The sequence below is a fragment of the Rousettus aegyptiacus genome, unplaced genomic scaffold, assembly GCF_014176215.1.
Source record: "Rousettus aegyptiacus isolate mRouAeg1 unplaced genomic scaffold, mRouAeg1.p scaffold_m13_p_16, whole genome shotgun sequence".
Lineage (NCBI taxonomy): Eukaryota > Metazoa > Chordata > Mammalia > Chiroptera > Pteropodidae > Rousettus > Rousettus aegyptiacus.
Window position 1 is genome coordinate 53,313,596 of NW_023416291.1, and position 20,183 is coordinate 53,333,778.

Below are 20,183 nucleotides of genomic sequence, written 5' to 3' on the forward strand. Positions count from 1 at the left end.
GACCTCTGCCTTCTCGGAGGCCACAGTCACAGAGGGGAGACAGCCCAGTCTGCCGGTGGGGGCAGTCTCTGGGAGTTTACCGTGTGCCAGGCCAGGCTAAGTACAGTCACCATGTACCATGATATTTAAAAACAGCCCTTGCCTCTGCCATTTTCAGAGACTACCAGGCCCAGAACGGGGGAGGCCCTGACTCTGCCCCCACCTCCTTCCCTCCCCCGGGCCTTTGCACCTGCGAGTCCCTCTCCCCCGCCAGCTCGTCAAGGCTGCGTCCTCGCGATCCTTAGGTCTCAGCCCCCGTCCTCAGAAAGACCGTTTCATTTCCGACCGGAGACTGCCCGCGCTCCACACCAAGCAAGCGACTTCCCATCCTGCATCGCCAGGTATTTATTGGTTTCCTTGCTTTTTTCTCTTGGGCGGTGTTTGTGGCACTGGACGCGAGCCTCAGTTTCTCCACTGGGCACTGGTCGAAAGAACCGCGTTGGTTCCGGGAGCCACGGCCCCAGTTTTAGGGGGGGGGGGCCGGCGGGCCGGGTGGGCGGGCCTGGGGGGCGGCGGCGCCACCTTAAGGCGGCTCAGCCCGCGGCTCCCGGCCGAGCCCCGCCGGAGGGAGGCGGCTCCGCGCGGGGCCCGCCACCCGCGCCTCCGACACCCGGCCGCGGCTCACCGACCTTCGGTGCTCGCCGTCCCGCTCCCCTGCCCGGGGAGGGGGCGTCGGCGCCCCTCTCCGGCCCGCGACCCCGCGCGCGCGCTCTGGGGAGGCGGGGGGCTCCGGGGTCCTCTGCCCCACGCCGTCCGACTCCCCTTCGGCTCGTTTCTCCGGGCAGACCCTCGCCCCCAGCCTCTCTCCCTCCCACCCCCACCTCGACCCCCCCCAACACTGTCACACTCCGGCGCGAGGGGTCTTCCCGGATCGGCAGGATGTACCCCCAGGGAAGGCACCCGGTGAGTAGGGGCCAGGGCTGCGGGGGTGGGGGACCCGGGCGCCCCGGAACTCAGACCCCTGACATTTCCCCCAGACCCCACTTCAGTCCGGCCAGCCCTTCAAGTTCTCGATCTTGGAGATCTGCGACCGCATCAAGGAGGAATTCCAGTTCCTCCAGGCGCAGTACCACAGGTGAGGGGGCGGGGCGCCCCGCGGGCTGGGGGGGGACCCAGGAGTTCACCTGCGAGTTCGTTTGGGACCCCCGGGAGAGGGGCGGGGCCACACGGGGGCGGGGCCTCCAGGGGGCGGGGCGGAGGGCGCCCCCCACCAGGGGGAGGAGAGAGAGCGTCCACGTGGGAGGACGGCAGGTGAGGCGGGCGGAGGCAGGGGCGGGGGCCAAGACCTCTGAGTCTGGGGTGGGGTGGGGAGGAACCGGGAGCGGGAGCTGGGGTGTGAGAAGTGGGGAGGGGGAGAAGCAAACCCGTCAGGTGCGGCGTCCGGGGCGCGTCGGTAAGGCTCTCTGTGGGTCATAGAGAGTGGGGTCCCCATGTCCTGTCTCCTTCTCAGCCTCAAGCTGGAATGCGAGAAGTTGGCCAGCGAGAAGACCGAGATGCAGCGACACTATGTCATGGTGAGCGGGCCGGCGGGTCAGGGGAGTGCGGGGCAGGGCTTGGCCTTGAGTGGAAACACTTGGACTGCGAATCTGAACTCAGTGTGCCACTCTGGGGTCGGCCCCCGCTCCTCTCGGGGCCTCGTTGTCCCGCTCTGTAAGATGGGGTGGTTGGGATTCCAGGTCTTTCTCCCAGGACCCTCCCAGCTCTTGAGAACAATGAGAGAAGGATGTCCCCTCCCCTCCTGGGCATCTCTGAGGGTCCAGGGTCTCTGGGCACTGCCACCTGCCCCACCTCCCTGGAGAGAGTGGAGGGGGGGCCCTACTTCCCCCTAGGGGGTCCCAGGGGCTGGGACAATCTGTGCCCTGCTGTGATCCCCCAGCCTGGGGGCTCCTGGAAGACCCAGAGTCACCCGGTGCAGGCCTGGACATCCGTCAGTGCCGTGGACATTCCTGCCCGCCTTTTCCTTTGCAGTACTACGAGATGTCCTATGGACTCAACGTGGAAATGCATAAGCAGGTAACTGTGTCGGGGTGAAGGGGTTCAGTAGGGAAGGCGGGGGTCTGGAGAGGGACCCAGCACTAGGGCCCTCTGGGGCAAGGCACAGCCAGGTAACAGGGATCTAAACCTGAATTCTTTGGGACCAGCGTCCAGATGTCAGCCTCAGGACAGGAAAATGATTCTGAACTTCTGGAGGTCTGTCCAGCAGGGAGGGAAGCAGTGGGTGGGGCCTGGCATCCCTGTCCAGGAGGGCTCACGGCTGAGGCCGGAGGCGGTGTCAAGGAGGCTGTGGCGGTGACCTCTCCCCTGGGCAGGGGCCAGATGGACGGTCCTGGAGGTCCCTTTCAACCTGGCGAGTCCGACATTTAGGAGCGGAACCTGCGGGTCTGACGTGACCTCAAGCTTCTGTCGCTATTTCGAAGGGTCTGAGGTCGAGCCTAGGGCTCTGAGGGTCTGAGACTCTCCTGTGCCTCCGAGTGTGATTTCAAAGTTCTGAGTCAGACCCGCAGGTCCTGGAATTGATCCAGTTGTCCGGGGTTCGCCCTGAGGTCCTCAGGCCGACCTCGGCTTCTCCAGCGGCTTCTAACGAGTTGGAGATTCTGAGCTCAAGGGAGTCTTAGATTCTGTCCGGCAGGGTCACTGGGCGGAGCCTAGTGTTGGGTCTTCCTGGAGGGTGGGCCCGGAATGTAGGGTGCTGGGGGTGCCTGCCCGGGCGTGCTTTCCCAGGTACGTGTGGGCTCTGCTGGCTGTGGTGCGGGTAGGAGTGATGTGTCCTTCTGGAGCGTGACGTCGTCCCATGGGTGTATGAAACAGAGCCCCTTATGGGGCGGTGGGCATGGGGTGGGGCGCGGCGCCCCGCATCCCTGTACCTCAGGGGGGGGGCAGCTCAGGCTTGACTTCGCGCGCGCCCGGAGATGCCGGGGCCGCTCCTTCCCCCACCTGAAAGGCTTCCCCTCTGTTCAGACCCTGTGGGGGACCCTGGCCAGACCCGGGCCCATACCCTGTCCCGGATGAAACCTGCGAGTGGAGCGAGCCAGGGTGCGTCCGCTGCGCCGCCCGCTTCCGCCGCGGAGCGTGGGCCTTCCGCGCGTGCGTCTCCCGCGCCTGCGGGTGTCCCACCGCACAGCGCCGGGCTGGCGGGACGGTGTGGGGGCTCGGCCCCACAGGACCGCCCCCCCACCTCAAATGCCAATGCCGGGTCTGGGCTCCTGTGCTTCTGACCAACCAGCCACAGGTTGGGGGTGCCCGTCACCCCTCCTTAGGGTTGATAACTTGCCAGAATGGCTCACAGAACTCAGGACAGCTCTCCCCGCTACCTGTTTGTTTTAAAGGTTGTAAGCCTGGAGCAGCAGATGGAGGAGGGGCAGAGGGCAAGGCGTGGGGAAGGGGTGCGGAGGTCCCATGCCCCCCTCCAGGGAACTGCCCTCCCAGGACCGCTGGCTGTGTGTTCGGCCCCCACCCCCGAGCTCTCCAGACCCTGCATTTTACAGGTGTACTTAAAAAAAAAAATTCAGCTGCTTAATTTGCACATGTTTCAGATAACCCCCTCCACTCCTCCTGGCCCCGACCCCCAGTCCTTGGGTCCCCAAGTCAGCCCAGGGAGCTCTCAGAGTCTAGAGGTGGCTGGGTCTTCAGGCAGAGCGCCGATGCCGGCGCCTGGGCTGGAGGTTCTGCTCTACACGGGGCCAAGGCAATGACAGCGTCCGACCCCAGGAGGTGGCTCAGGGTCCCGGAGGTCACAGGGAGGAGCCGCGGCCTGTCCCTGGGGGGCCCTGCAGCCAGGGCTGGGCTCCAGCCTGGTGGGAAGACGCGGGTCCGAGAGGTGGGCCTGGGCAGACGGCAGCTGCCGCCGCGTCACGGGGAGTGAGGCCCGGAGGGGCCAGCCGCACTGCCCGGCGCCCACGGGGGCACTGCGGGCGGTACATGGCAAAGGCCAGGAGGCCGAGGAGCAGGGTGAGGCCACTGGGGTAGACAGGCGGTCGGGGGAAGGAGGGCCGGTACCGGACCCGGCAGTACCAGGGCAGCAGGAGGGGCCCAGCTCTGACCCCGGTGCGCATGTGGGGTGTGGGGGACAGACCCGGATGGACACGTGGCAGTGGGGGACGCAGTCGGAGGCCGGCGAGGGCTACCCGGGGCCTGGCTGTCGTCTCCCAGCAGTTAGTTGTTCCTGGTTTGTGGGTCAAACCTGCCGCATGCCCAGAAAACTGGGTCCTTTTCAGGGAACCAGTGGTGTCGAGGGGCCAGGCCCTGGCCACCTGCTTTGAAACGTTGAGCAATTTCTGCCGCAGTTCTAGGGGCTACTGGGGGGATCGGGGGCAGGGTGGCGTCGCTGGGAGCCCTGAGCCAGGCTCTGTGTCTCAGGCTGGGAGGTCTTGGCTCCCGGGCCCCCGTCTGATGCTTTCGGTAACCGCTGTGGCTTTGCCGGGCTGTGCCGGTGTCGGGGTCCGTGATGGCTGGGGCAGTGGGTCGGCGCCCCTCGAGGTGTGTGTTGACACCAGGTGAGAGCCAGCAGAAGGCAGGGGAGCACCTTGGAGCAGACCGCGGCACCCTCCCCGCCTGCTGCGAGGCTCCGGCAAACGCCAGCCCTGCGGGGGACACTCGGGCCCTGACGGGTGGGTGGCGGACAGCACCCCCGTTCCCCAACCGCCGAGACCTACGTGTTGTTTTCGTGGAGGCTCGATCGATGACATCACTGGCCATTGGTGACCCACTCAATCGCCAGCCCCTCTCCCCTCCCCGGAGGGGACTCGCAGTTCCAACCCTCTAATAAACTCAGGCGCGGAGGAGAGGGGCTTTCAGGAACCAAAACACTCCCGTTACCCCATCGCTCGAGGTCCCCAGGGTTTTAGGAGCTCTGTGCCGGGAACTGGGCACAAAGGCCAAATATGTGTTTGCTCATCTATCACAATGTCACAGTCCCTTCCCCCTGGCTGCCCCCGAGGGCCATGGGCCCAGCCAGGACCCAGGTGCCACTCAGGAGGGCCCGCCCTCCCAGCCCCCTCCCGTTGCTTCCCGCCAGGCGGAGATCGTGAAGCGCCTCAGCGGCATCTGTGCTCAGATCATCCCGTTTCTGACCCAGGAGGTGAGTGGGCCCCGCGGGGCCGAGGGGAGGCTGGAAGACGGAAGGGCTGGTTCCGGCGGGTGGCCCCGGGCCAGCACCGGCTGGCGCAGGGGCCTCGGATGGAGGCAGGTGCTGGCTGAGGGTGAGGTCGCCGAGGGGCCGCCTGGGCCCGAATCCCGGCTGCGTGGCCTTGGGCGGGTCGCTCGCCCTCTCTGTGTCTCTGTCGTGAAGTTCAGCAGAGCGGATCCGTACGGGGTGGTGAGGACGATGCTAGGGGGCTTCGTGAGCACCCAGCAAGTCAGCCCGCACACGTCCGCTCAGTGAAGGAAGCCAGGCGCAGGACACACACTGTGGGACTCGCTCAAGGAGGTCCCCAGAGGCCTCAAACGCGTAGCGACAGAGAGTGGCCAGTGGGAGTCGCGCCCGGCACGTTTCGGGTGCTCAGCAGCCACACGTGGCCAGTGGCGTCTGGGTCCGGCAGTGCAGAGAGGGAGCACTTCGTCACTGCAGAAAGTGGTCCAGCACTGGGCACCGACCGCGGCACAGCCACCGGCTGTGCTGAGTGAAGGGAGCCGGACACAAAACAGGGAGACAGCCGCAAAGTGGTTCCAAACAGACAGATTCGGGCAGCTTTGGGGAGGCAGCCGCAGGCGGTAACATTATGCAGACGACAAAGGGCTTCTTGTGGGGGGCTGAGGCTGGAGGGAGGTCGTTGGGGCAGTGGGGGGCGGGGCTGCAGTCCACATTTTCTGGCCTGGGTGGTTGGCACGTGGGTGCTGATTTATGCAGTGGCTCTTTCCTGGCAGTGACCCTGCCCGAGGACACCTGTGGGTGTCATAACTGGGGGACTCCCGGCATCAAGCCAGTGGGGCCGGGGATGCTGCTCGACACCCCCCAGTGCCCAGGGAGTGACCTGGCCCTGGTGTCCGTCAGCAGTGCGGAGGGGGGATCCTGACTCATAAACCCTGATTTATAATTGTGCATTCTAACTGCACTTACATGTTTGTTTTTCTGTTTTACAATTTAAAAAGGAAAGGGAGAGAGAGAGGGAAAGGGAGGAGGGACGGCAAGTGCGGGGGACAGGGGAGGGCGGGGTGGGGGGCCGCAGCGGCCATCGCCTGGGCAGGTGCGGGCTTGCCCCTGAGCGCCCCCTTTTCCGTACCCCCGCCTCCCAGCATCAGCAGCAGGTGCTACAAGCCGTGGAGCGAGCCAAGCAGGTGACCGTGGGGGAACTGAACAGCCTCATCGGGGTGAGTCATCCTGGCCCCTGCCCTGGGGGCGGGGAGACCCCACCCCAGGTCCAGCAGGTGCCAAAGCTGGGGATGCTGGGTGGCCAGGCTGCCCTGGAGACGTCAGGCGTGCCCCTGCGGCCGGCCCCTGTGCCCAGTGTCCAGGCGTCTCTGGCCGGGGGTGTCGCCGGGCACCGCCGGCCCCCGGCCCACCCTCCCTCCTCTCTAGCAGCAGCAGCTCCAGCCGCTGTCGCATCACGCCCCCCCTGTGCCCCTCACCCCTCGCCCTGCGGGGCTGGTGGGCGGCAGTGCCACGGGGTTGCTGGCCCTGTCCGGAGCGCTGGCCACGCAGGCCCAGCTGGCCGCTGCCGCCAAGGAGGACCGCGCAGGCGTGGAGGCCGAGGGCCCCAGAGGTGAGCGGACAGTGCGGGGTGGCGCGGGCGGGGAGGGGTTGGCAGGCTGCTCTGCTCAGAGCGCTGAGCTCGGCCCAGTACGAGGGGGTGAACGAGGGGAACCCCAGGGCCCCTTTACTCCCAGCTGGCCGCGTGTCCTTGGGCGAGTTCCTCACCCTCCCTGGGCGTGTATCCAACGGGTACAAGGAAGGGATGATCCACCCCTTGCAAGGGTGTTGGGAGGAGAAGGGAGATTCCGAGCTGGGAAGAGGGATTTACAAACTGTGGAGGGCTGTGCCACATCCGTCGCCGTGGGAGACGACACCCTCCCTCACTCTTTTTTCCTTCTCTCTCCCTCCCTCACCCCCAACCCGCCAGTGGAGCGAGCCCCGAGCAGGGTAAGTCGAGTGGCATCTGGGGACTGGCCCTCGCCTATGACATTCGCTTTGTACTCCCTGGTGGCTGAAGCTGCTCGTTCTGAGCTGACGGGGCCTGAGAAGGAAACCCACGTCCCGCTTTCGAACTGGGTTGCCTGGGAGATGCCCACGGGCCAAAGTTTTATTTATGTAAAATTTTCGATCTTGAGTTGTTTTTGCAGTCGAATAAATGAGCGCATGCCCGTGGAAGCATTCTGCCCATCCTCTCGTTCATTAATTTATCCATCGTCCACTCAATAGTATCATTAGCTACAGGAGCACTGTCCAGTAGAAATATGTGAGCAGGTTTGGAATTTGTAAAATAATAATTTTGAAAGTAACTACGGATGCACAGAAGGTTGCAGAGAGATGTACAAGGGGGTCCCATGCACCCCTCACCCAGCTTCTCCCAGTCATAAATTTTGTAAGACTTAAAGTACGGTATCCAGTCCAGGAAACTGACCTAAGTACAATCTGCATCCGTGTGCGTGTGCGTGCGTGTGCGTGCGTGCGCGTGCGTGTGGGTGCGTGCGTGTGGGTGCGTGCTTGTATACAGCCTCATCACGTGTTGAGCTTTGCATCAACATCGCCACAACCTCCTATGCAATTGTACATTTCCTAGTAGCTGCATTAGAAAACTTAGGTGAAATTAACTTCGATAATATATTTTATTTAACCCAATGTATCCAAAATGTTTCGACTTGGAATCAACATAAAAAATGGTGGGCGATATTTTGCATTCTTTTCATTGCACGAGGTCTCTAAGAGCCAAATGCATTTCGTGCTCAGAGCTCATCTCGACTTGCGCTGGTGACCCTCCCCGGGACACTAGGCAATGTCTGGGGACGTTTGGAAGGTCCCCTTTCCCAGATGAGATGCTTGAGGCACAGATCCTAATAAAGGAGTGGGGTTGGCCAGCCTCGGCGGGGCCAGGATGCAATGTGGGGCCCAGGGCCCTGACCCTTCCTCCGGCCTGGGTCCTCTCTGCAGAGTGCGTCCCCCTCGCCCCCTGAGAGCGTGGTGGAAGAGGAGCGAGCAGGTGGACCAGGTGGCAACGGGAAGCAGCGAACGGAGGAGAAGGATCTGGCCGGACCTTATGTGAGTAGAGGCAAGAGGAGGGCTGGGGTGGGCACCCAGGGCCTGGCCCTGCCCCTCAGAGCCTTCCAGAGTCCAGCTCTGCCCATGACTCTCACTCCAGAGCCTCGCATAGCTCCCCATTGCTGGCCAATCAGAAGAGGCCCTGTGGGCGGGGCTTAGCAGCTGAGCTGCGGAAGCCGCAGTGGGAAGCCCCTGTGGCGTCCCTGGCTCTCGGCTTTTGCTCCAGTGGTTCCCTCCTGCCACTGCCCGGAGAAGCCCCTTCTCCCTGCATCTCAGACCCCAGTGTCTCCAGCCAGGCACAAAAAGCCGCCTCCCGCCTGCCACCTCCCGCAGGACCTTGTCCTTGACCCTTCCGGAGGGCTGGGGCCTCTCCTGTCATTGTCAGAGCAATCGCTGCTCCTAGAGTGCCAGACTCAGGTGGCCCGGGGGCCAGGCTGCAAGTGGGGGTTGGGTCGTCGCCAGCTGGAGGGCACTTGTCTCACCTAGAGGGGCAGCTTCGACCAGGTGCCAGCCGACCAGGTGCCAGCCGACCGGCGGGGCCAGTGTCCGCCAATCTTGCTGTTTCTCAGAGAAACCTTTAATCTTTGAAAACTTTGTTTTGTTAAACGTAAGGGCTTGTTTTGTAAATGTCAGCAACTAATTTTGTTTTAAAGAAGAAAAATGGGGATAAGGAGGTGAGAGAAAACCCACCTGCCTCCAGGCTGCGCCTGACTATGGCTGCTTCTCCCTAGGGCAGTGAGGGGCCATAGAAGGATGTGGAGCAGAGGTGGAGATAGGTCTCAAGGAAGTCCCTCGGGGGCCAGCTTGGAGGGCTACCTGGAGGAGGCAGGGCTGCAAGCCAGAATGCCAGGGGGGTTAAAGCTGTGGGAATGGGGCCCGGGCAGTGGGGAGAGGGACACAGCGAGTCCTGGGCACCATCCCCCTCGTCCCCTTCGAGGGACCCTGGCTCCCCCGAGCCCGCCTTTGCACTGAGTAAATGCAGCCTCCCTCCTGAGCCAAGTAGATGGGCTGCTGCAGCCCCAGGACCCCGATCCAGCCCGGGTGAGCTCTCTCCTCTATGTGTCCCCCACCCCCATCCCAGGAGAGCGACGAGGACAAGAGTGATTACAACTTGGTGGTGGATGAGGTGAGTTGGGCTCCAGCCTTCTCCACCTCTGACCTCCCGGAATCAGAGGCAGAGAATCAGTCTGGACACAGAGCAAGTGTAGGTTTTCCAGTGTGTGTGTGGGGGTGTCCGGAGGGAGTGGGGTGCCTGGTCCCCTCCCTGGGGGACAGCTGGGGCCAGGGGAAGCAGGGGATCCCAGACAGTTCAGGTCGACATCCGCTCCATAGCACCAGTGGGGAAACTGATCCTGACACACTGAGGTTGAGCAGCGGAAGTGGCTGCGAGCCCTGGCTCACCGTGTGGCTTGGGGGGAGGGACTCCCTCTTCCCTGGCCTCTCCTTCCCCCACCTGCCCAGTGGGGGGCACAGAGCCAGGCCCTTGTGAGTCGTTGCTGTGTACGATTACGGAGTAGGTCCCGTCATTACACCCACTTACTGGTGAGAGGCACAGGGAGGCTTCAGAAGCCTTCCAAGGCGAGTCGCAGGTTGGGGTGGGGTTCAGGAGGGGTGTAAAGAGGGGCTCTCCTTCCTCGCCCACTTCACCTCACTCGACATCACCTTCTCAAACCCAGGACCAACCCTCAGAGCCCCCCAGCCCAGCCACCACCCCGTGTGGAAAGGTACCCATCTGCGCCCCTGCCCGCCGGGACCTTGTGGACAGCCCGGCCTCCTTGGCCTCCAGCCTCGGCTCTCCGCTCCCCAGAGCCAAGGAGCTTGTCCTGGTAAGGAGTAGGGGGGGCCTCGAACTCACTTCGTTCAACCCTGGGGACCTGGAGACAGATGCTACCCATTACACGTGGGGTGATGAGCAATCAGGCCGGGTGGTCCAGCATTCCCTAAAAACCCCCTCTACCCTTTCCAGGTAATTTCCCCTAAGTGGACTCACTCTGTTGCACCAAAGTAAATATTAAAAGGCAACTTTGTAAGTAAACTTGGTACACACGCATTAAAAGGCAACTCACTGACTTCCCCCACCTGAAACCAAGTATTCCTGGCAATGAATAAGAAATCCCCTGGCAATAGACAATAGTCTGGGCAAACTGTAGCATGGGCACTCCCACAGGCGACTCTGGCCTGGCCAGTGCGCAGGCCTTTGGGAGGCAGGGAAGAGACCAGCCCCAGCCTGAGAGGCTGTCTCCTCCACGACCGAGGATTAATATCCGAGCAACTTTCTCCCAGCCTCTCACGAGGCTTAATGTCAGGTGTGGGGACCGCGGAAGAGCATCCCTCTCGGGAATTCTCAATTCAGCTCCATTTGTCTCTCCTCCTTCCCCAAATCTCCCCAGACCCCTGGCCTGAACCTACCCAGGGAGAGTGCTGTCAGTTTCTAGGCCACCCCTCCCAGCAGGTTGCCATGGCAACCGAGGTTGGGGCTGCTTTGCCTCTCGTGTGCCCTCCTCCCACGCCAAGGAGACTGGAGAGAGAGGGGGGAGGGGCAGCTCGGTTCTAATGGAGAAGGCCTCCCTGTCCCCACGTTGTCCCCGTCCACTCCCTCCTGTGGGCGTATGAGTGTGGCTGTTGTGATATTTGTCATCGTGTGATGGAAAGATAAGACGTAACGGACGCGAGACAAAGACGTGAAGTTTCCCGGACGGCACACACGCCCCTGTGTGCAGGTCTGGCTTCCCCTCTCCTCCAGTGTCCCCGTGGGAAGGGGCAGCTGCAGAGGGACACCCTCCCCTCGGGGAGAAGGGAGAGCCCACCAGTACCAGGCGCCCTTCCGTTGTCCGGGGGACGCCGTGTGGTCTCTGTCACCCGCCCATTCCTGCTCCTTGCCTCCAAGGGATCTGACAGCCCGACTTTGTCTGACCTTGTCCGTGGCCTCCTGTGGCCCTGCAGGCGCACCTTGCCCTGGGCCGGCCTCGCACCCGCCTGACTACGCCCGTGCTCCTGTGCCTCTCACCACGCGCCACCTCAGACGTGTGCCTGGTTCAGTGTGCACGGTGCGCGTTAGCTCCCTGCACCGTGCACGGGTTCGCACGCACCCAGGTGCCCACCCGGCATTGCGATGTGCACAGACGCCCTCACGTCCCCTGTGCCCAGGGGATCGGCTGTGGGGCCCGTGCCCCTCCGGAGTCGAAGGCTGCGCTGCTGCTGTGCGCAGCCACCTGCCGTGAGCCCCGCCGACCTCAGGTCCCCCCGTTCCCTCTCCCGCCCGGCTCTCCCAGAGCCTTGGGCTGCGAGGTGCCAGGCCCCTGGTGGTGTTCAGTCCTGCCCTCTCTCCCCAGAATGACCTTCCTGCCAGCACCCCTGCCTCCAAGTCCTGCGACTCCTCCCCGCCCCAGGATGCGTCCACCCCCGGGCCCAGCTCGGCCAGTCATCTGCGCCAGCTTGCTGCCAAGCCAGCACCTTCCACGGACAGTATTGGCGAGTACCCGCTGTGCCTGCCAGGGCAGGTGTCCTTGGGGGGGGGCGCCGTGGGGGAGGCAGGAGGTTGGGATTCCAGCCCTGGCTTTGCCTCGACTCCGAGCTGGACGCTGCCTGATTCTGGGCCTTGGTTTCCTCATTGCCTTGGTTTGATGGGTGGGGAAACTGAGGCCCAGAGAGGGGAAGTGACTTCTCGGGGACGTCAGCCTAGAGCGCCGGAAGGACAGCTTTGCAGTGAGAGAGGCGTGGGTTTGAAGCCAGCCCCGGGCACTGGCCGGCTGCAACTTTGGGCAGGTGACCTGACCTCTCCGAGCCTCCGGCTCCCCATGAGTGACATGGGGATGACAGTGCCCTCTTCTGTCTTACGGCCAGGCGGGGCTGGTTCTGGGGTCCCAGAAAGATCTGAGCCCTGGGATTTGCCTTCAGGGAGCTGCCAGGCAGCGGGGGAGAAGATCCTGACCCCATATCCCCAGCCTTGTGTGATCAGGGCTCCCAGGGGAAGGAGAGACCCAAGGCGGGCAAGGCTGGAGGCCAGGGCTGGGGTGGGGAGGGTCAAGGGTGTTCCTGAGATGTTGCCGGATGTTGGGTCTCAGTTTTGAGGGATGAGTAGGAGGAGTTCAGAAGCTGAAGGGCAGAGGAGAGCATGTCCGCCAGAAGGAGGGACGTCTGTGAACGGCGAGACACGACCGGGTGTGCTGGGCGCTGCACCACGGCACGCGGGCCCTGCAAGGACAGGCCGAGGGGCCGGCACCCTGTCCCCAAGGCGTGGGAGGCAGGATCTGGGTCCAGGGTGTCTGAACGGCGGTCTTCGTCTCGTCTCGCTCAGCCCTGAGAAGCCCTCTGCCCCTGTCCAGTCCCTTCACCGCGTCCTTCAGCCTGGGCTCCCACAGCGCTCTCAACGGGGACCTCTCTGTGCCCAGCTCCTACGTCAGCCTCCACCTGTCCCCGCAAGTCAGCGGCTCAGTGGTGTATGGACGCTCCCCCTTGGTGAGTCCTCAGGGTGGGAGATGCCAGGAGGTGCCAGCAGGGCCTGGGGGCCCGCGGGGGTGGGCGGCTGGGAGGAGGAGCCAGTTATGCAGGGAGAAGCAAGGGGGTGGGGAAAGGGAGGGGAGGCCCAGCTTGGCAAGTGCATGGGGGAAGACGATCTGGGGGTCTCAGTAGCCCCACGAGCGTAATGCAAATCGAAGTGACTGTGACTGTAGAAAAAGTGGCTGTGATTATGCTGCATTAAGAGGAACAGGGAGCCCAGCCAGGGGAGGTGAGCGGCCCGTTGATTCCTGGAAAGAAGCTGCAGTTTCAGCTCTGATTTTTAGTGGACTGTGACAGCTCTGGTAGGTGAGAACCAAAGGACTAGCCGAGGGAGAGGACTGGAAGTGATGTCCCATGAGGAGGAGTTGAAAGAATGAGGCCTGAGACCCCTGAGCGGGGCTGGAGGGAGCCGACGGGATCTGCGCGGGCCCCAGAGGGCCGGCAGCACCGGGGCAAACGGCGGGTGGAGTGAGCTGTCCCGAAGAGGATCAAGATGCCTCCCGCTGGAGATGCCCAGGCCCGAGGCGGGTGGGATGTCCTAGGAAATGGATCAGCACGAGTTTTCTGCAGGGAGCCAGAGAGTGGATATTTTCGGCTTTGCAAACCAGCCCCTGCCACCACTACCTGCTCAACTCTGCCTTTACAGGTCAAAAGCCACCATCAACAACATATAAATGAATGAGCGTGGCCGTGTGCCGATAAAACTTTATTTACAAATACAAGCAGGGGGCTGTAGTTTGCCATCCAACTCTGGGGCTCTAGGAGTGCCTGGACGGAGACCTTGGGGTTCCCTCTGAGAGCTCTCGCACCTATAGTGTGGGAGAGGAGAGGACGTCTGGGCTGTGCTGGGAGGCGCTGGAGAACAGAGAGGGGCACGGCCAGGGAGCATGGGAGAGGGCGGGCGTGAGTTTGCGGCCTGCCCTGCGACACGCCCCTTTGCGTTTTGGCAGATGGCCTTCGAGTCTCATCCACACCTCCGCGGGTCATCCATCTCTTCCTCCCTGCCCACCGTCCCTGGGGGAAAGCCGTGAGTACCAGGCGGGGCTCCCTGCTCCACTTAAGGGGCTGACGCGGTCGGCCGGGGGCCGGAGTTCCCTGCTGCCTCTCCAGAAAGTCTCTTCTGTAAGATAATGGGGCTCCCACCTACCTCGGGTCTACCTGCCGCTTCTCCCTTCTTCCTGTTCTCTAGAGAGAGAGGCAGGTAACCAGCAAAGTTTAGACCACTGGTTCCCATCAGAGCTAGATTTTGCCGCCCTGCCCCGCTGGACACTTGGTGGTATCCAGTGATATATTTGGTTGTCCCATCGCGTGCTTCCAGCCTCTGCGGGGTGGGGGTCAAGGATGCTGCCAAACACCCCACAGCTCCGAAGGCGGCGCCCCACGTTGAATGACCAGCCCCGGGTTTCCGCCCTCAGAATGGCGGTGTTCCGCACCTGCTGCCGCCCAGTCCGATTGCAATCAGCTCCTGTGGCTTCTGAGCCCTCGAAATGTGGCCAGCGCAACTGAAGAATCGACAATTTAAATTTATTTGAATCTAACTGGCCATTATTGCACACCGTTCTCTGGAATTCTCAGGGCATCGTCCTGGGCAAGCACGAAGTGCTGGTCGACCATGCGACAGGCCACCGCCCTGACCCCTTCCTCTTTTGTACCACGCTGACTGTCCCACGCCCGCTTTGGGCACGTGGCCCCCTTTCCTAAACGCATGGGGTCAGTAGGCAGGGCACAGGCACCTCACTGCTCTGCGGGGTGAGGGTGTGGAGGTACCCCACGTTCTCCAGGGCGCCCCCCCACGCGTCATGCCCACCCCCTCGTCCAGGGCCTACTCCTTCCACGTGTCTGCGGACGGCCAGATGCAGCCGGTGCCCTTCCCGTCGGACGCGCTGGTGGGCGCGGGCATCCCGCGGCACGCGCGGCAGCTGCACACGCTGGCGCACGGCGAGGTGGTCTGCGCGGTCACCATCAGCGGCTCCACGCAGCACGTGTACACGGGCGGCAAGGGCTGCGTGAAGGTGTGGGACGTAGGCCAGCCCGGCGCCAAGACACCTGTGGCCCAGCTAGACTGCCTGGTGAGGCGCGGTGGGCGGGGCCTGCACGCAGGGGCGGAGCTTGCGGGACAGTGGGGCGGGGCTTGTAATCTAACAGGCGGGGATAACAGACCCAGCAGGAGCGGGGCTTGTAGGCCAGTGAGGCGGGGCTTGTGGGGCAGCGAGGCGGGGCTTATAGGACAATGGGGAGGGACTTCTTGGCTAACCTGGTGGGATCCGCTTCTTTGACGGGGCTCCTGGAAGGCAAGGCCGGGGGACCAACCGCGCACCCCGTCCCTCTCCCCTCCCAGAACCGCGACAACTACATTCGTTCCTGCAAGTTGCTGCCAGATGGCCGGAGTCTGATTGTGGGCGGAGAGGCCAGCACCCTGTCCATTTGGGACCTGGCGGCACCCACCCCCCGCATCAAGGCCGAGCTGACCTCCTCGGCCCCCGCCTGCTACGCCCTGGCTGTCAGCCCCGACGCCAAGGTCTGCTTTTCCTGCTGCAGCGACGGCAACATCGTGGTCTGGGACCTGCAGAACCAGACCATGGTCAGGTGGGTGGCAGGCGCCGGGGCGCGGGGCGCGCCCCTGCCTCCTTCCCCGGCCCGCTGTGGGGGCGCAGGGGCGGCCTCGGAGCGCGCTGGAGCAGCAGCGACTCCAGGAGGCCGCCCGGGCCCTCCCCGCTCCAGGCAGTTCCAGGGCCACACGGATGGTGCCAGCTGTATTGACATTTCCGACTATGGCACTCGACTCTGGACGGGGGGCCTGGACAACACCGTGCGCTGCTGGGACCTGCGAGAGGGCCGCCAGCTGCAGCAGCATGACTTCAGCTCCCAGGTGTCCCATGGGGCCGGCGGGAGGGGGATGGACGCTCCAGCAAGCCCGCCTCCCTTCCTGTCCCCCTGAGCCACCCTGGTCCAGACGCCGGGCGGGACCGAGGCCTGCTCTGGGTCCGTCTTTCCCGTCCTTCAGACACAGGCTTTCCCCTTTATTCTCCAAAGGCAGATGCACAGAACCCCAGAGGACCCGATTCGTAGTAAGCCGTGGGGCGGCTAAGACCCTCAGACCACCTCCCCGTTCTTTTGTCTCTCCATTCCATGTGTAGCTGGTTTCTCCACCCAGCCTTCAACTTTTGACCCTACCGAGAGCTCCCGACCACCCCCCACCCCAGGACTCACCGTGGGGGAGCTGCTGACCTGAGGGGACAGGTAGAGGTGGTCAGAGGGGCCGGGCACAGAAAGGCCTGAGGGACTCCGGGCCGAAAGCTGTGACGAAGGGGCCGGAGGGAATCAGAGGGCTCCCCGGGGCTGTGCGGCGTTGAGGACAGGTGTCAGATGCCCCGCCGCGGCCTGTCTCCCACTGCTCTGTGGGCAGGGCGCCGGGTCCTTGGCCTGTCGCCGAAGGCCTCCGAGCCGCAGCCGCACACACGCAGCACCCCGGGACGCCTCTAGACCTCCCCGCTTACCGCTGCCTCTGGCCGACACACCTTTCCCCTCCTCGCTCCAGCTGGTCAGCTCCTACTCACCCTCCAAAACCCAGTCTGTGCCCCTCCTTGCAGCCTGGTGGGGGGTCGCTCCCAAACTTCGCTCTACCTTCTCCTCAGCTGGGAGTTTCCTTGATGACGAAACCGGGGTGAGGTGGACATGGCTGTCCGCCCCCTGTTCCCGAAGCTCGTGGATCGCACACGTGTTGGGGGATCCCGTGCCGAGTGTCTCCCACCCCCCCGGGCGCCCCGTCTTTATCCAGGGGCGCTCCCGACGCCGGGAGAGAACGTGTGAAAGCTTCTGGTCTTTTCTCTGCTGCACAGTCATGGCTGTTTTCACACAGGGCTTTTTGGTCAGTTGAGCTTTTGAGAGGTTTAGGACAGACCGGAGCCTTCGTCCCCTCTCTGCCTTGCTTGGGGCGGGGCATGGAATGAGGAGGCCGCCAGGCCCTCTCAGATGACGGTACAGAGACACATTGGCACGTGGGGAAATTCCAGGCTGGGAGCCGGAAGGCCTGGTCCCTCACGAACCAGCGGACGTGCTGCGCCGTGACCTTGAGCCAGGCAGGGGCCTCGGCTTCCCTCCCACCGTCTGCTCAAGGGGAGCCACTGTCCTCCGGCCGCACCCCCCCCTCCACCCTCCCTCCCAGAGCCGTTGTGCGTTCAGAGCAGATAATGGATGTGAGGCCCCGGAAGGGCTTCTGTGTGATGCTGATTAATATTAATGATTTGACATGCAGTCGCCTGCTGCTTCCGGGCCCTGGGCCAGCTGCCTCTCCACGCGGGGGCCCGGGGGGCGCAGCAGGAGAGCCCTGGACCTCTCGCCTCCCCCCGACCCCTCCCTCTGGGCGTCCCCCACCAACCCGAGGGGATCTTGACCGCACCTCTTCCCGCGTCGCCCCCAGATTTTTTCCCTGGGCCACTGCCCCAACCAGGACTGGCTGGCCGTCGGCATGGAAAGCAGCAACGTCGAGATCCTGCACGTCCGCAAGCCGGAGAAGTACCAGCTGCACCTTCACGAGAGCTGCGTGCTGTCGCTCAAGTTCGCTTCCTGCGGTGTGTCCGCCGGGGGGCCGGGTGGGACTCGGGGCCGCTGGGGCGGGGTCGCCAGATGCAGTGCAAAACCAGAAACCCACACAGGACAGCGAGCAGGACGCCCAGTTAAATCTGAACCTCAGATAAACGACAAATAATTCCCCGAAGGCCAGACGGAGCCCCCGGGGCCTTAACTTCAGCCCTCTGGAGAAGGGAAGGATTCAGCCTGGGTTCCCTGAGGGGCCTCCTGTCCCCCAGATGAGGGCAGAGTTGCTTGAGAGAGGCCAGTGCCTGTCCCAGCCCTGCCTGGGGCTGCAGCCCCGGCCCTCCTCACCTCCCCCTTCGCCTCCCCTCCTCCAGGGCGCTGGTTTGTGAGCACCGGGAAGGACAACCTGCTCAATGCCTGGAGGACACCCTATGGCGCCAGCATTTTCCAGGTACTGGGGTCTGGGGCCCGAGCCCTGCAGGACACCGTGTGCCCAGGGGCCTCAGGGAGACTCTGGTGGCAGTTAGACAGAGGCGCCTCCCCGGGTCCTCCCCTCACCCGCCGGCAGCCACCAAAGCAGGGAGGACAAACGTCAGCCCGTGGGCCATGTGCCACGTTGGCGCACAGCCTATTTTGAATTGTGGTAAAATTCACGTGCATAAAAGTTGCCATCTTAACCACGTTTAAGTGCACGGCTCGGCGGCATTAAGCACACGCACACTGCCGAATCACCGTCCTCACCGTCCGTCTCCAGAACTTCCTCATTTTCCCAAACTGACACTCTGTCCCCATCGAACACTCCCTCCCCTCCCCCAGCCCCGGGCTCCGCCTCTACTTCCTGTCTCTGTGGATCTGACTCCTCTGGGGACCCCCTGTGAGTGGGATCACACAGCGTTTGTCCCTCTGTGTCCGGCCCCTCTCACTGAGCACCACGTCCTCCAGGTTCATCCACGCGGTAGCGGGCGTCAGAATGCCCGTCCTTTTTTGAGGCCGAGTAGTAGTCCACTGCCTGGACGGACCGCGCTGTCTAACCATCGCCTGCCGGTGGATGCGTGTTTCGGTCCTGCTGCTGTGGACGTTCACACAGGAGTCTTCGTGTGGACACGTGCCGTTTCTCCTGGGCGCGTAGCTAGGAGTGGAATAGCTGATAAACCGTTTGCTGTTCGGAGCCGCCAGACGGCGCTCCAGGTGTTCGCGTTCCCAGAGGCAGCGCGGAGGGCTCAGAATGCTCCCCTCCTCGCCGGCGCTTGTCACTGTCTTTTTCCTGACAGCCATCCTCATGGGTGTGGTCTTTATGTTTTTAAAGGGTCGTAAAAAAAAAAAACAAAGTAGTAGTAGTAGAAAATGTAACATTGATTTATTTGGCCTCTGGACTTAACTGTTAAAGGCTTATTTGGACTTTAGGCCGAACCTGCGTTTCCTGCTGGGCCCCTACAGAAAGTTTGCTGAGCCCGGGTGCGGGTGGTCACGCCGCACGCTCGGCCCTCCGCTGCTCTGCCCTCCCGCCTCGCACGCACCCTCTCTGAGCTTCCCGGGAAAGGGCAGTGCTCCAGGTCCATCTCTCGGTGTCCGGATAACGGAGGGCCTGCTCTTCCCGGGGCTCAGTCCTGGTTCCGTCCTCTGTCTCGGCCCCACCTTGACCTCGGGCTCGTTCTCGGCTGGCCTGGCCGCTCCCTGCCTCGCCCCTTCCCTCTGTCGTGCGGGTGGCCAGGAGCTTGCGCCAGCCTGTGCCCCAGCCTGTGCCGGCGCCGGCCCCGCCTCACCTCTCCCTTCTCTCTCCCCTCCCCTCCTGACAGTCCAAGGAGTCCTCCTCGGTGCTCAGCTGTGACATCTCTGGGAATAACAAGTACATCGTGACGGGCTCGGGGGACAAGAAGGCCACCGTGTATGAGGTGGTCTACTGAGCCCCACTTCCTGCACCCCCGACCCTACTCCTGGGGACGTCCGGGACAGGGACCCCAGACCCCCCTCTCCAGTCGTACCTGTGGGCGCCGGATCTCACCTGCTCTCTGGCCGACCCCCTCCACCTTCCCCTGCTGGACGTGGGGCCGGGAGGGCAAGGGGACGTTGGGAAATAAATGTATTTATCACAACTGCCTCCGTCCCAGGCGGGGGAAGCGGGCACCGCCGCTCTGCTCGGGCAGCTGTCGCTGGGGGGGCGGCCACTTCCCAGCCGTGCGACCGTGTGTCGGTGGCTTTCCTTCTTCCCGACCTGGACGATGAGCTTATTCATTCCGCGTGGAATACCGTGGGGTGTGCCGAGTGGGTGTGGTGTGGGCGGCGTGGCTCGTCACAAATGGCCCCCAGGGCTCAGCGGTTGGACAGACGTGTCTCATGCCCATCCGCGTGGCGGGTGGGGTTCGACTCCAGGTAGACACGCAGGGCCCCAGGGTGGTGGAGGGTTCGCCACAGCAGGACAGCAGGACCCCAAACGTCCCACGTGGCCCAAACGTCCCTTAGTGTCGCCTCAAACTGAAGGGTGGGGGGTTACAGCGGAGCACGTCATTATTTGGGGTACAGTCACGTTTCCTTTGAGAGCCACGGGGAACTCTAAAGAGCCTGACACGATGCCTGGCCCACTCACTGTGACAGTGAAAGTCCCCGTCCCAAAGGAGACGGTGGCTAAGCCGAGAGCTCGGGGAGGAGGGACGGCTGCCGGGAATGGCCACGAAACACAGGGAACAGCGTGTGCAGAGGCTCAGAGGAAAGGACTCCAGATCTGGCTGAAGCAGAGGAAGCCCGCGCACGAGGGGCCGGGGAAGGGGCAGGGCTTGGCGGGGTGGCCACTGGTCAGGTCTGGGTTCTGGGACTGTGAGTTGGAAAGGCCTGGCAGGCGGGGAGGTAGCAGGGATGCTGCTGGGGCCTCCCGCAGGGAGATGGCGGGGCGACAAGGTCACTGGGATTCCTTTGTGGAGAC

At 63.4% G+C, this 20,183-nt stretch overlaps 1 protein-coding gene across 3 annotated transcripts; it reads left to right on the plus strand.

Annotated features, from left to right (window-relative positions):
* The first annotated feature begins 650 nt into the window (after positions 1–650).
* Positions 651–19,372, plus strand: TLE2 (TLE family member 2, transcriptional corepressor). Of its 3 annotated transcripts, none has more exons than XM_036234126.1 (20): positions 655–942; positions 1,017–1,114; positions 1,490–1,553; positions 2,008–2,052; positions 5,054–5,116; positions 6,271–6,345; positions 6,554–6,737; positions 7,095–7,114; positions 8,123–8,230; positions 9,312–9,356; positions 9,907–10,056; positions 11,563–11,701; positions 12,528–12,688; positions 13,681–13,757; positions 14,550–14,799; positions 15,069–15,316; positions 15,452–15,599; positions 17,151–17,301; positions 17,641–17,717; positions 19,063–19,372. In XM_036234126.1, exons 1-20 carry the CDS (start codon positions 919–921, stop codon positions 19,168–19,170), a joined length of 2,235 nt encoding a protein of 744 aa, XP_036090019.1. In that variant the 5' UTR covers positions 655–918; the 3' UTR covers positions 19,171–19,372. The 3 variants fall into 3 exon arrangements, with proteins under 3 accessions (XP_036090021.1, XP_036090019.1, XP_036090020.1); XM_036234127.1 differs by having other exon boundaries at positions 6,557–6,737; XM_036234128.1 differs by lacking the exons at positions 17,641–17,717; positions 19,063–19,372 and having other exon boundaries at positions 651–942; positions 15,868–17,271.
* The last annotated feature ends 811 nt before the right edge of the window (positions 19,373–20,183 follow it).